A 16,287-nucleotide genomic window follows, 5' to 3' on the forward strand; every position below is an offset into this window, starting at 1 on the left:
AAGGACTGGGGCCTTGGCTCTCCAGGTAGGACCTCGAGGTCTCATGACCCCACAGGCCCCACACACTGCACCACCGCGGCCCCTTCCCACCGGCCTTCCAGCACCCACCTGAAGGCGGTCACGGCCGACGTCTTGTAGTAGGGGCCCAGGACGGGGATCCCGCTGTATAAGAGCTTCAGCTGGAGAATGGAGAAGACGCTGACAAGGGTCTAGAGAGCACCAACGATCCTGGCCCCTCAACCAGACTGCTCCCTCCCTCCCAGGACCTGGGCCCCCTTCCCCGGTGCCCAGGAGCCCACATCACACGTCACATGTCAGCCCAGGCATCTGGGAGCAGAGGGGAGCCTCCCTTCTGCTGGGTGAGGTGGGGGTGCCAGAGCCAACAGCAGGGCCTGGGCTCTGCCCAGAGATGGGACTCACCGCCTCCTTCACCTTCTTGGCTAGGTTGGCAAACTCAGTGGAGTTGGAGTTCTCATAGGCATCCAGAAATTTCTCATTGGTGATCCTCAGGTAGCCATTGAAGACCTTCTGGACCCGCACGTTCCGGTCTGTGAGAGACAGGGAAGGAGGGTGGGCAGAGGAAGGGACGCACACCCTCCCATCCCCCCACTGTCCCAGCTGCCCTCAGCCACCCAAGGGAGCAGACCCTGAGCCCCCTCACCTCCTAGTGGGAGGAGCCCTCCTCTCCCTCCGCGCCAAACTGCACCCTCCCTCACGCCCACAGCAGGCTACCCTGGGTGGGTCCCTGGAGGAGGGTCCACTCACACTGGAAGTGCCACGCCAGGAGCCCCGCCATGAGGGACAGCACCAGGAAGCCGGCCAGCACAGCCACCAGTACCACCCAGCGCCGTGGGCCGCTCTTCTCCACCTTCTTGGTGTTGTTGGCCGGCAGGAACTCCACGCCTTCCTCAAAGCCATTCATGTTCTGAACAGAGAAATCAATGCACTGCCGATCAGAAGCCCTGGCCTCAGCAGCCTCCCAGTCCAGAACGTTTCCACGGAGTCAGGTCCAGCTGGAAGGGAAAAGCCAGGAGGAAGGAGCAGCAGCCTCCTCTCCAGGCATCCCCAGGCACACACTGCTTAAGAATTGTGAGTTTCAATAAAAGTGAAACGAACAGCCCATCTGAACCTAGTCATTGAGGCTGTCACCTATATGAATCATCTTTGACGCAGGAGGATGCCCAGGTATGGGGACAGTGGGCCCAGCCCAGGGCCAGGATTGCCTCAGGCAAGCTGCACTGTACAGCCTAACCCTAACCCTTGCTCTGCCAGTGTTTCACTGGCCAAAAGTAAAAGGGCAGTAACCTGGGCAGCTCTGCCGTGCCACTGCAGGACAAGTCACTCTGCTTTGAGCCTGAAGTCTCCCAGTCCAGGACCCCAAGGTGAACTGAGAAGGCCAGGTCTCTACTGGAATCCACACCCATGCTCAGACCCAAGAGCGTGAAAAACAAAACAAAACTTCCAACAAACAGGACGGCAGGGGGTCTCCAGGAAGCGGGGGTATGAGTATGGACAGGCAGGTGGGGTGTCTGCAGCACAAAATGACAGGTAGGCAAACCTTTCTGCCCTATAGCACACACTCTATCTGCTGCCCTAAACCCTGGAGAGGGGCTGTGCCCTTTTAGAGTTAACTGCCTCACACCCACTCCAACAGGGTTTGTAACAAAAGCCACAGCCCTACCCCAAATTCCACAGGTATGGCCATTTTTAGGTTTTCAGATGTAGCTGTTTTGGTATTAACCTTATAACTGTAAATGATGTGCTTGAACTGCCATTTCTTGATTTGTCACGTTCAAACATTACCTATTTCCTCACTGTTGTGCAAGATTCTCCCCTCCTGCCACTCGGATACTTGTATCTCTAACTTTAGTTTCCTAATTGGTTATACTTGGACTTTATCTACCGTCAAACACAGACATACATCCCATAGCTAACCCTACCACGGTAATCATACTACAATACATAAACGTATCAAATCAACAACCTTACTATGTGTACCCCTTACTATGTGAATTACATCTCAAAACCAAATAAATTTTTAAAAAGGAAGAAAACACAGCCCAGAGGCACTTAAAATGTCTTCAAGCTGCTTGTTCTGGAATTTGTCTCCATATTTCTAAATAATATTCCAATACCACTAACTTGATTCATCTATCTAAAACGTAATCAGGGGACTTTCCTGGTGATCCAGTGCTTAAGAATCCGCCTGCCAATGCAGGGGACATGGGCTGGGAAGATCCCACATGCCTCAGAGCAGCTAAGGCCATGAGCCACAACTACAGAGCCTGCGCTCTAAAGCCCGTGAGCCACAACTATTGAGTCCACATGCCACAACTACTGAAGCCTTCGAGCCTAGAGCTCATGCTCTGCAACAAGAGAAGCCACCGCAGTGAGAAGCCTGTGCAGTGCAACAAAGAGTAGACCCTGCTGGCTGCAACTAGAGAAAGCCTGCACGCAGCAACAAAGACCCAATGCAGCCAATAAATAAATAAATAAACAAATAAATAAATTTATTGCAAAATAAATAAATAAAATAAAATCTGCTGACTTCCTATTATGGTAAAGTGGATTTCAATGCCCTTCCTTCTGTCTCTCACCCATCCTCCCAATAATTACAGGGCTAAAGTTTAAAAAAAAATTATATCCATACTCTATGTTTTCATTATTAGTCTTTGAAAATATTGTCACTATCGTTTCCTTCTCACTACAACTCAGTTGTTTTTCCTGCTGCAAATGTTCATTTACTTGGGTTTCTTTTGAACATATACCCGTCCTTCCATACAATCTAAGAGCACTGTCATGTTCTCATCTTCCACATATAAAGTCTGTCAAAAACCTCTCATTTCATTTTCCTCCTGGGGGCACTCTGTCCTTTCCCATAGCTGCTGTCTAGACCTTCCTCCATCTCATCCTGGGAAGTTCCTTCAACCCCCTCTTGTATGTATGTCGGGGGGTTTTGTTTTATTTTGTTTTTGTGTTTATTTGGTTGGTTGGTTGGTTTTGGCTGCACAGCTTTCAGGAGCTTAGATCCCCGACAAGGGATTGAACTTGGGGCCACAGCAGTGAAAGCACTGAGTCCTAACCACTGGACCACCAGGGAACTCCCAACTCCCTCCTGTGTTAAAATCCCTATTTCCCGGGACTTCCCTGGTGGTGCAGTGATTAAGACTCCATGCTCCCAATGCAGGGGGCCCAGGTTTGATCTCTGGTCAGGGAACTAAGGAGCCCTTGAGCCACAACTAAGAAGCCCACCTGCCGCAACTAAGACCCAGAGTAACCAAAACAAAACAAAAAACAAAACCCTATTTCCTGGATTCCATGTCTTCATCTCTCTTGGCTTACTTCATTTTGGTAGAACACATACTTCAGTAGTTTCCAGAGAGGGACATTTCTTATGATTTTGTATGTTTCAGAAGGGCCTTATTCTGCACTCATGTTTGTTGATGGTTTGCCTGGGTATAGGACTATAAGTTTCAAATAATTTTCACTTAGAATTTTGAAGGCACCAATGTTTTCCAGCTTCTAATTTTGCTTTGGAGAAATGTGATATTAATACAAATCCATTATTTTTTATTCATGATTTGTCGTCTTTCTCTGAAAGTCTTGAGGAAGTGCTTTGAATTGGGTCTTTAAATTTCACTACACTGAGCTCTCTGCCTGCCCTTTGAATTTGGAAACTCTTATCTTTCAGTCTGGGGAACTTTCTTGTATTATTACTTAGATTATGTCCTCCCCTTCATTTTCTTTTTTCTCTCTCTGTAAGTTCTATCATATTGATCCTCTACTTTACTTATCCATATTGTTTTATAATCTTCTGACTGAGTTTTTCATTTCTGCTATCAAAACTTTCATTTCCAAAAGTTCTTTCTTATTTTATGAATTTTGGATGCAAACTCTTCTCATCCTGATAGTTCTATTCACTCTTCTCTGTTACTGACTTTCTCTTTTGTGTTGAAGGCTTTCCTCAAATGCCTGACGAATGTGTGGCTATTTACTTATATTTAAGAATGAAGCCCTAAAGGTTGATCAGAAGCTCTGTGGGCAAGGCTGGCCACAAGTGGCTTCATTTTGGGCCAAAATTCAGTGGCCAGCCAGATATTTTACTGGGCACTCCCAACTGCTAGGCTGTGTAGACCTTTCCTATGGGATGGTTTAGTTACTGCAGACAGTAATTTTCTAATCTTCTGGGCAGGGTGATTTAAACCAAGCCACTATCATTCAGAACATGGGAGAGAAGAGACGTGTAACTGTTTTCCCCCTCACTTCAGGCTTCTGGCACCAGAAAGTCTGGAGAAATCGATTTCTCATTCCTTATGGGGGACTCGTGGGTAGGAGTATTTTTGTTTGGGATGGAGGTGGGGCTCTGGGAATTTCTAACAATGCCCTTCCCTGTCTACCTCTGTCTTCTATAAATACCTGAGCCCAATTCCTGAGTCTGGCAGAGGATATTACCAGAGAAATACTAGAAGAATATTTCCATGCACTAAAAAGAGGCATATCTCTTCAGATTCAAAGGGCTCACTGAATGGTGAGAAAGATAAGTGAAAAAGCACACATACGAAATATGTCATGATGGGGGCTTCCTAGGTGGTGCAGTGGTTAAGAATTCGCCTGCCAATGCAGGGGACACAGGTTCGATCCCTGCTCCAGGAAGATCCCACATGCTGCAGAGCAACTAAGCCCATGCGCCACAACTATTGAGCCTGCACTTTAGAGCCCATGAGCCACAACTATTGAGCCCATGTGCTGCAATTACTGAAGCCCACGCACCTAGAGCCCGTGCTCCACAACAAGAGAAGCCACAGCAATGAGGAGCCCGCGCACCCCAACGAAGAGTAGCCCCCACTCACCACAACAAAAGAAAGCCCGCACACAGCAAAAAAGACCCAACACAGCCAATAAAATAAATTAATTTAAAAATATATATATATATCATGATGACATTTCAGAACACCAATAGAGTACACCCTCTATTGTGAATGACGTGACCGACAAGGGCTTAATTTCCAAAATATACAAATAACTCATATAACTCAATAACAAAAAACAAACAACCCAATCAAAAAATGGGCAGAAGACCTAAATAGACATTTCTTCAAAGAAGACACGAGATGGCCAACAGGCACACGAAAAGGTGCTCAACATCAATAATTATCAGAGAAATGCAAATCAAAATACAATGAGGTATCATTCATACCAGTCAGAATGGCCATCATCAAAATGTCTACAAATAATAAATTCCAGAGAGGGTATGGGAAAAAGGGAACCCTCCTGCACTGTTGGTGGGAATGTTAGTTGGTGCAGCCGCTATTGAAAACAGTATGGAGGGTCCTCAAAAAACTAAAAATAGCATTGTCATAGGATCCAGCAATCCCACTCCTGGGCATATATGTGGACAAAAGTATAATTCAAAAAGATACATGTACCTCTATGTTCACAGAAGCACTATTCATAATGGCCAAGACATAGAAACAACTGAAAAGTCCACTGACAGATGAATGGATAAAGAAGACATGGCATATTTATACAATGGAATAATACTCAGCCATAAAAAAGAATGAAATAATGTTATTTGCAGCAACATGGATGGACCTAGAGATTATCATACTAAGCAAAATAAGTCTGAAATAGAAAGACAAATAGCATATGATATCACTTATATGTGGAATCTAAAAAACGACACATGGGAATTCCCTGGTGGTCCAGTGGTTAGGACTCTGCATTTTCACTGCTGAGGACACAGGTTCAATCCCTGGTTGAGGAACTTAGATCCCACAAGCCACAAGACACAGGCCAAAAAAATAAAAGCACGACACAAATGAACTTATCTACAAACCAGAAACAGACTCACAGACATAGAGAACAAACCTGTGGTTGCCAAGGAGGAGGGAAGGCAGGGGGTGGGGGAGTTGGATTGTGAGTTTGGGATGAGCAGATGCAAATTAGTTTATATAGGATGGATAAACAACAAGGTCCTACTATACAGCACAGGAAACTATATTCAATATTCTGTGATAAACCAGGAAAAGAATATATAACTGAATTACTCTGCTACACAGCAGAAATTAACACAACATTATAAATCAACTCTCCTCCAATAAAATAAATGATTTTACAGAATAAACCCAAGGAGAAATACACCAAGACACATATTAATCAAACTAAAGACAACTAAACACAAAGAAAAAATATTAAAAGCAGCAAGAGAAAAGCAACAAACAACATATAAGGGAAAACCCATCAGGATAACAGCTGACCTTTCTACAGAAACTCTGCAGGCCAGAAGGGAATGGCAGGATATACTGAAAGTCCTGAAAGAGAGAAACCTACAGCCAAGAATACTCTACCCAGCAAGAATCTCATTCAGATTTGAGGGAGAAATCAAAAGCTTTCCAGACAAGCAAAAGTTAAGAGAATTCAGCACCACCAAACCAGCCTTACAACAAGTGCTAAAGGAACTTCTCTAAGTAGGAAACACAAGAAAAGGAAAACACCTACAAATACAAACCCAAAACAATTAAGAAAATGGCAATTGGAACACACATGTCAATAATCACTTTAAATGTCAATGGATTAAATGCTCCAACCAAAAGACACAGACTGGCTGAATGGATACAAAAACAAGACCCTTCTATATGCTGCCTACAAGAAACCCACTTCAGACCAAGGGATACATATAGACTGAAAGTGAAGGGATGGAAAAAGATATTCCATGCAAATGGAAGTCAAAAGAAAGCTGGAGTAGCAATACTCATATCAGACAAATTAGACTTGAAAGTAAAGACTATTAAAAGAGACAAGGAAGGGCACTACATAATGATCAAGGGATCCATCCAAGAAGAACATATCACAATGGTAAATATCTATGCCCCCCATATAGGAGCACCTCAATACATAAGGCAAATGCTAACAGCTATAAAAGGGGACATCGACAGGAACACAATAATAGTGGGAGACTTGAACACCCCACTTACATCAATGGACAGATCATCCAAACAGAAAATAAATAAAGACACACAAGCTTTAAATGACACATTAGACCATCTCGACTTCATTGATATTTATAGGACATTCCATCCAAAAACGACAGACTACACTTTCTTCTCAAGTGCACATGGAACATTTTCCAGGATAGATCACATCTTGGGTCACAAATCAAACCTCAGCAAATTCAAGAAAATTGAAATCATATCAAGCATCTTCTCAGACCACAACGCCATGAGACTAGATATCAATTACAGGAAAAAAACTGCACAAAATACAAACACATGGAGGCTAAACAATTCACTCTTAAACAACCAAGGAATCACTACAGAAATCAAAGAGGAAATCAAAAAATATCTAGAAACAAATGACAACGAAAACACAACAACCCAAAACCTATGGGATGCAGCAAAAGCAGTTCTAAGAGGGAAGTTTATAGCAATACAGTCCTACCTTAAGAAACAAGAAAATGATCGAATAAACAACCTAACCTTACACCTCAAACAACTAGAGAAAGAAGAACAAAGAAACCCCAAAGGGAGCAGAAGGAAAGAAATCATAAAGATCAGAGCAGAAATAAATGAAAAAGAAAGGAAAGAAACCATAAGAAAAATAAATAAAACTAAAAGCTGGTTCTTTGAGAAGATTAACAAAATTGATAAACCATTAGCCAGACTCATCAAGAAAAACAGGGAGAAGATGCAAATCAACAGACTTAGAAATGAAAAAGGAGAAGTCACAACGGACACCTCAGAAATACAAAAGATCATGAGAGACTACTACAAGCAACTATATGCCAATCAATTGGATAACCTGGAAGAAATGGATACATTCTTAGAAAAATACAATCTTCCAAGACTGAACCAGGAAGAAATAGAAACCATGAACAGACCAATCACAAGTACAGAAATTGAGGCAGTGATTAAAAATCTCCCAACACACAAAAGCCCAGGACCAGATGGATTCACAGGCGAATTCTATCAAACATTTCGAGAAGAGTTAACACCTATCCTTCTCAAACTCTTCCAAAATATTGCAGAAGGCGGAGCACTCCCAAACTCATTCTATGAGGCTACCATCACCCTGATACCCAAACCAGGCAAAGATGTCACAAAAAAAGAAAACTACAGACCAATATCACTGATGAATATAGATGCAAAAATCCTCAACAAAATACTAGCTAACAGACTGCAACAGCACATTAAAAAAATCATACACCACGATCAAGTGGGGTTTATCCCTGGGATGCAAGGATTCTTCAATATACGCAAATCAATCAATGTGATACATCATATCAACAAATTGAAGGATAAAAACCATATGATCATTTCAACAGATGCAGAAAAAGCTTTTGACAAAGTTCAACATCCATTTATGATCAAAGCTCTCCAGAAAATGGGCATAGAAGGAAATTACCTCAACATCATAAAAGCCATATATGACAAACCAAAAGCCAACATCGTTCTCAATGGAGAAAAACTGGAAGAATTCCCTCTAAGAACAGGAACAAGACAAGGGTGTCCACTCTCACCACTGTTATTCAACATAGTTTTGGAAGTGTTAGCCACAGCAATCAGAGAAGAAAAAGAAATTAAAGGAATCCAAATTGGAAAAGAAGAAGTAAAATTGTCACTCTTTGCAGATGACATGATATTATATATAGAAAACCCTAAAGACTCTACCAGAAAACTGCTAGCACTCATTGATGAGTTTAGTAAAGTAGCAGGATACAAAATTAATGCACAGAAATCTCTTGCATTCCTATACACTAACAACGGAAGAGCAGAAAGAGAAATTAAGGAAACTCTCCCATTCACCATTGCAACCAAAAGAATCAAATACCTAGGAATAAACCTGCCTAAGGAGGCAAAAGATCTGTATGCAGAAAACTTTAAGACATTGATGAAAGAAATCAAAGATGACACAAACAGATGGAGGGACATACCATGTTCCTGGATTGGAAGAATCAACGTCGTGAAAATGACTGTACTACCCAAAGCAATTTACAGATTTAATGCAATCCCGATCAGATTACCAATGGCATTTTTCACAGAACTAGAGCAAGAAATCTTACGATTTGTATGGAAACGCAAAAGACCCCGAATAGCCAAAGCAATCTTGAGAAGGAAAAATGGAGTTGGTGGAATCAGGCTTCCTGACTTCAAACTATACTACAAGGCCATAGTGATCAAGACAGTATGGTACTGGCACAACAATAGAAAGGAAGATCAATGGAATAGAATAGAGAACTCAGAAGTAAGCCCAAACACATATGGGCACCTTATCTTTGACAAAGGAGGCACGAGTATACAATGGAAAAAAGACAGCCTCTTCAATAAGTGGTGCTGGGAAAATTGGACAGCAACATGTCAAACAATGAAATGAGAACACTTCCTAACACCATACACAAAAATAAACTCCAAATGGATTAAAGACCTACATGTAAGGCCAGACACTATCAAACTCCTAGAGGAAAACATAGGCAGAACACTCTTTGACATACATCAAAGTAACATCCTTTTTGACCCACCTCCTAGAATCATGGAAATAAAATCAAGAATAAACGAATGGGACCTCATGAAACTTAAAAGCTTTTGCACAGCAAAAGAAACCATAAACAAGACTAAAAGGCAACCCTCAGAATGGGAAAAAAATAATTGCCTATGAAACAACGGACAAAGGATTAACCTCCAAAATATACAAGCAGCTCATGCAGCTTCATACCAAAAAAGCAAATAACCCAATCCACAAATGGGCAGAAGACCTAAATAGACATTTCTCCAAAGAAGACATACAGATGGCCAACAAACACATGAAAAGATGCTCAACATCACTCATCATCAGAGAAATGCAAGTCAAAGCCACAATGAGGTATCACCTCACACCAATCAGAATGGCCATCATCACAAAGTCTGCAAACAACAAATGTTGGAGAGGGTGTGGAGAAAAGGGAACTCTCCTGCACTGTTGGTGGGACTGTAAGTTGGTACAGCCACTATGGAAAACAATTTGGAGGTTCCTTAAAAAACTACAAATAGAACTACCATATGATCCAGTAATCCCACTCCTGGGCATATACCCAAAGAAAACCATAATCCCAAAAGAAACTTGTACCATCATGTTTATTGCAGCACTCTTTACAATAGCCAGGACATGGAAGCAACCTAAATGCCCATCAACAAATGAATGGATACAGAAGATGTGGCATATATATACAATGGAATATTACTCAGCTATAAAAAGGGATGAGATGGAGCTATATGTAATGAGGTGGATAGAACTACAATCTGTCATACATAGTGAAGTAAGTCAGAAAGAGAAGGACAAATATTGTATGCTAACTCACATATACGGAATCTAAAAATGGTACTGATGAACTCAGTGACAAGAACAAGGAAGCAGATACAGAGAATAGACTGGAGAACTCGAGGTATGGGAGGGGGCGGGGGGTGAAGGGGAAACTGAGAAGAAGCGAGAGAGTAGCACAGACATATGTATACTACCAACTGTAAAATAGTCAGTGGGAAGTTGTTGTATAACAAAGGGAGTCCAACTCGAGGATGGAAGATGCCTTAGAGGACTGGGGCAGGGAGGGTGGGGTGGACTCGAGGGGGGGGCGTCAAGGAAGGGAGGGAATACGGGGATATGTGTATAAAAACAGTTGATTGAACCTGGTGTACCCCCAAAAAAATAAAATAAAATAAAATAAAAAAAAATAAATGATTTTAAAAAACAGTACATCCTTTACACGTCAATCTGGCTTTTTGTCTCCCCCTCTTGTATTTTACATTTCTTCATCATTTAGTTCTATTTTGGGATTTTTTTAAAAAACTTACTCTTATAAACCTCCTATGGAATTTTTTAAATAGTTTCATCAAGGTACAGCTGACATAAAACAAACTGTACATGTTTAAAGTGTACAATTTTTGGTATATATACACACACCCATGAAACTATCACCACAATCAAGATAATGAACCTTTCCATCACCTTTCAAAGTCTCCTCTGGCTCTTCCCTCCTTTCCTTCCTGATTCCCTTTCCTGTCCCCAAGCAACCACTTATCTGCTTCCCATCAGTAAAGATTCGTTTGCTGCTTCTAGCACTTTACATAAATGGAATTAAACGGCATATACTCTTTACTGTCTGACTACTTTCACTCAACACATGAGATTCACCTGTGTTATTTTGTTTATGTTGACAGTGCATAACACAATTTGTCTATCTAGTCACCTGTTAATGGATATTTGGGTTGTTTCCAGGTTGGGGTGATTATAAATAAACCTGCTATAAACGTTTCTGTATGAGTCCTTGTGCTGGTATATGCTTTTATTTCTCTTGGGCAAATACCTTGAGTGGAATAGCAAGTTTGTATGACAGCTGTAAGAAACTGCCAAACTGTTTTCCAAATTGACTGTACCATTTTACATCCCTATCAGCAGTGTGTGAGAATTCCAGTTGTCCACATCCTATCCAACACTGGATGTGGTCAATCTTTTTCATTTTATCTGTTCTAATAGAAGTAAAGTGGTATCTCACTGTGGTTTTAAGTTCCTTTTCCCTAATGACTAATAACGTTGAGCACCTTCTCAGGTACTTAACTTGCCATCTGTTTATCTTCTTTTGTGAAGGATCTCTTCAAATCTTTTGCCTAGTTTTTAAAATTACTTTGCTTAGTTTCCTGTTACTGTATTTAGCTTACAAGTCCTTTATCAGATATATACTTTGCAAAGATTTTCTCCTAGTCTGTGGCTTGGATTTTCATTCTCTTAACCGTGTTTTTTGAAGAAGAGAAGTTTTTCATTTTGATGAAGTCCAATTTATCAAGTTAAGTTTTTCTTTGTGGATTCTGGTTTTCTGGCTGCATTTAAGAAATCTTTGCCTATGCCAAGGCCGTTAGAAAGATTTTCTCCTATGTCTTCTTCCAGTAGTTTTAATGTTTTAGGTTTTACATTTGGGTCTATAATCTACTTTGTGTTTTGTTTTGTTTTAAATTTATTTATTTATTTATTTATTTATTTAATTGCCTGCGTTGGGTCTTTGCTGCTGTGCGAGGGCTTTCTCTAGTTGCAGAGAGCAGGGGCTACTCTTTGTTCCAGTGTGTGGGCTTCTCATTGGGGTGTCTTCTCTTGTTGAAGAGCATGGGCTCTAGGCACATGGGCTTCAGTAGTTGTGGCACATGGGCTCAGTAGTTGCAGCACACGGGCTTAGTTGCTCCGCCGCATGTGGGATCTTCCCTGACCAGGGCTCGAACCCGTGTTCCCTGCATTGGCAGGTGGATTCTTAACCACTGCGCCATCAGGGAAACCCTATAATCCACTTTGACTTAAAATATTTTTAATGGTGCAAGGTATGGATCAAAATTCTTTTTTTTTCTTTTTCTTTCTTTCTTCTTTTTTTCCCCTTTACATACCCCTTTTTTGCTGAATTGCCTTTGCACCATTGTCAAAAATCAGTTGTCCATATATACATGGGTCTATTTCCAGACTCTTTTCTATCCCATTGATCTCTTTGTCTACCTGTACACTAATACCACCCTGTCTCCATTACTGTATTTTTGCAACTTGAAAAAGCTATTGAAATAATAAGTGAGTTTAGCAAGGCTGCAGGATACAAGATCAATATCTAAAAATCTATTGTATTTCTATACATTGACAATGGTCAATTAGAAAATAAAACTTAAAAAAAAAACCTTACAATAACATCAACAATATGAAATACTTATGGGCAAATCTGACAAAAGATGCAAAAGACCTGTACACTGAAAAATATAAAACACTGGTGAGAGGAAATTTAAAAGTAATAAATCAAGCAATAGCCTATGTTAATGGATTGGAAGACTCAATATAGTTAACATGTCTATTCTCAAATCTGCCTACAGAGTCAATACAACCTTGATCAAAACCTCAGCAGGCTGTTCACAGAAATTGATGAGCTCTTCTGAAATTCATATGGAAATGCAACAAGCCCTAAAAAAGAACAAAACTGGAGGACTTACATCACCCCGTCTCGAGATTTACTAAAACAGCAACAAATGTTTGTTTAATTTAAAAATTCATATATTTCATTTCCAAGAGTGACTTTTATTCTTATATGGTTCTTTTTTGAGCAGTCTTTTCTTTTTACAAATGCACTACCTTCTTGTTCTTTCTTAGGATACCAACTTGATTGTTTTTATATTATCTTCAGAATCTTGTCTTTGCCCTCTAGGCTATAGGTTTGCTTTAAATGTCCAATGGTCCTTGGTTGTCTAATCATACTTGAAAATGAAAAAACAGTAAGGCTTTAGCTAGACTCTAAGCAGACTGTGTGTGTATGTTCATATGTGTGGGAAGAAATGCAAGAGAATAATAGTTTGATATGTTTATTTCCAATGTACAGGGTAATTTCACAAGTGTTTTCTTACCCAAGCCTTACAAGAATCCTGGAATCACTCATGAGTGGTGCCCTCACTGCCGTTCCTTGGAAAGGCAGGGAGAAATGAGTACTTTGCAAGATCACACAGCCATTGGGTGGCAGCTCCGGATTCGGTCCTGATTTTCGACCTCCCTGTGGTCAGCTCCCAGAACTCCAGGAACAAGTGTTCTGGGAAACGGGAAAGCAAACTCCTTGGGCAGGGGAAGGTCGCCAACAGCACGCACAGCAGAGCCCAGGGGCTACCCCAGCCTGGCCACGGAGCAAGGTGTCAGCAGTGGGGCTGGCTCATAGGCAGGGTCCTGGTCGTCCCTACAGTGTGAATCCCAGGCTCCACACAACCCAGAAGTGCTGTTTAATCAGTAACTAGACGCCCTCCTTTTATTACCCTGCTCTTGGCTCCATTTTCACGCATATTAGAGATCATCTTGCCTAACCCAGTCCTTTTACTGATAAGGAGACTGAGGCTGAGAGACTTTGTGTCCAAAGTCACAATGGGAGTAAAGCCAGTAAAGCAGCAAAGCGGGACGAGCCACACCAACCCTGGTCAGCGTTTCACGGATGCACGGGATCGGGCAGCCCCAGGGAGGAGGTGGCAGGGAGCTCCCATCCACTCGGGCTTAATCTCAAACATACCCTCTCCCTACACATCACCATCTCTCTACAAGCCACAGAGCCAACAGAAGAGGGAGGATGCTAGTGCCTGCCTCTGCCTCTCCTCTCTCTTTCGTAAAAGTAAACACATTTGCAGGTGCACATACAAAACCCAGTGCTGTGAAGCAGGTGCTGGCCTACACAAACAGAGGCAACACAGCTCTCATGACCTCTTTTCACCAGCCAGCTTGAGTCAGAGCTTGGCTCAAGGCCAGCTCAGACAAGGGAGCAAGGGATGACTTCCTGGAGGACAGACGGCTGTCAGAGGTGCACACAGAGTGAAACCCTGGAGGGACAGAGGGGGAGAACCCAAGGAGTGGGGTGCAGGAGCAAATCAGATCACCACCATCCCCGCCCAACTTCCTGGAGGGATAGAGAGGCTACCGCCCAAAAATCCAGGGAGATGTATAAGCCCTGGAGAATATCATATTTTCTTCTGGTTTAAGCACACTAGTGCACATGATGCATATCCTCCCCAAGGTCAGTGGTTGTCCAAAAAACTAATTTATAGAAGGTAAAATGGAAAAGGCATATTTCATTTGATGCTATAGGAAAGGCCTTTGTGGTTACCCTACTCCTGTTGAGTACAAAACCCACCAGGGCTGAAAGCTAAATGCTTAGCGAGCAAAACTTTGTCTAAGTCAACCACAGAATCCTCCTGCTGGAAAGGACCCTTCACCTCGTTCCCCAAGAGCCCACTGATGGCCTGGCATCAGCCGCTCGCTTGCCAGGGACCGCTCTCCCACCGGCTCCAAGGACCAGCAGATCTGAAGCCAGAAGGTGCCGTTGGCAGCTCAGTGCTGTCCTCACGAGCGAAAAGCTACTGGTAAGTGCTCACATTTATAAACAGCAGAAACAATACTAACGACCTAAAAATGCGCACAAGATACCAGTCAAAGCAGATGGGGAAGAAATATATCTTCATGCCGGGCTCTTTTTTTAAAGATTGCTCCTCATTTGGCCAAGGCTGGGTGTCATCTGCCAGGAAGGCAGGGGATGAGCCTGAGGACTGAAGAGGTGGCCAGGAGTCCTGGGAGGGGCCACGAAAGGCCCTCACATGACGTCTGGTGATGTGACATGATGACAGCTAAGGATCAAGGACAAGGGGCAGAGGTGATGTCACTGTCTGGAGAGACCGACCTGAGACTAAGACGAGGGTGGCTGGGCTTTACGTGCCACTTCCAGCTCCACTGCGGACTGGTGGCAAACGCTCACAGGTTCAGTGACTCGGTGTCCTCACCACCAGGTGAGATGGATTTCAATTCCATGATGTCACCCCCCTCACCGTGCTCATGAGTACCATAACATATCCCTGAGATGGCTCAAGCAAGAAAGCACAGTCTGAGCACCTGCCGTGGTTCTCCAAGGTAAGGGCCCATTCCGTGGCACTTCGAAGATACCTTTCTTTTCAACAGTAAAGACAAAGCTAGTATAATTCTCGTGGCCTCTCCTGAATGCCAGTTCAAGTCAGATCCTGGCCAGGGTCCCCAGGAACTCAGCACGGCTCAAGGCCACCAGAGACGACAGAGCAAGGAGTGGATTCCAAAACTTAACACTGTATTTGTCATCCTGGGAGACGCTGAAAACAGCACAACACGTAGCACTGAGATACCAGGGTTGAAACTGGAGAAAGGCCCCTTCTTCAAGTTGCTGGTTATGAAGGGACCCTGAATCCAGGCAGGAGGGGCCCTACTTAAATGGGCTCTCTCCAGTTAAATCAGCACCCACAAAAAAACTCAAGCGGCTGTGGGCAGTGCGCAGCCAATAAGCAGGTTCCCGAGGGCGGGGACGTCACCCATTCTGCAGCCACTGCAGTCCTGCCCCGCACAATGACCAGCCCAGAAAGGACACTGGATTTGCTCATCACAGGAAGAGCGAAGCAACAAAGCAGAAGGAAAAAGAAACCCACGTCGGAATCCACCCACTCACCAGCCCGGGGCATCTGATCCTGAAAGAAGCCAGGTTCCCAAGAAACAGGAAGGCTCCCTTTGATCGTACCACCCCAGCATTCCCCCGACTTGCCTGGCCGTGAAAAATACTGATAAAAAATAAAATAAAAGCAGCACAGAGCTTGCTCAGCATCCAGATCCCCCAGGCCCTCTCCCAGGAGATTCCGATGCAGCCGGGCAGGGGCAGAGCCCTGGGGTCTCAAGTTTAACCTGTGTCCCAGGTCATTCTTGGGAACTGGATAGGGAGAGTACACTGCTACCTACCATTCCCAGGAGGCTGCTAGCCCG

The 16,287-nt window shown here is 43.1% G+C and overlaps 1 protein-coding gene across 3 annotated transcripts in view; it reads right to left on the reverse strand.

Annotated features, from left to right (window-relative positions):
- ST14 (ST14 transmembrane serine protease matriptase) overlaps positions 1-16,287 on the reverse strand; it is a 43,463-nt gene that overhangs the window by 16,583 nt on the left and 10,593 nt on the right. For 2 of the 3 annotated variants that reach the window (XM_057749697.1, XM_057749696.1), the window contains exons 2-4: positions 766-925; positions 421-548; positions 109-179 (exon numbers count right to left, since the gene is read on the reverse strand). In XM_057749697.1, the coding sequence (XP_057605680.1) occupies positions 109-179; positions 421-548; positions 766-925 (359 nt within the window). Of the gene's footprint in view, positions 1-108; positions 180-420; positions 549-765; positions 926-13,388; positions 13,568-16,287 lie in introns of all 3 variants that reach the window. The other variant, XM_057749698.1, reaches the window with a different exon arrangement.

Source organism: Hippopotamus amphibius, chromosome 9, assembly GCF_030028045.1.
Source record: "Hippopotamus amphibius kiboko isolate mHipAmp2 chromosome 9, mHipAmp2.hap2, whole genome shotgun sequence".
NCBI classification, from domain to species: domain Eukaryota; kingdom Metazoa; phylum Chordata; class Mammalia; order Artiodactyla; family Hippopotamidae; genus Hippopotamus; species Hippopotamus amphibius.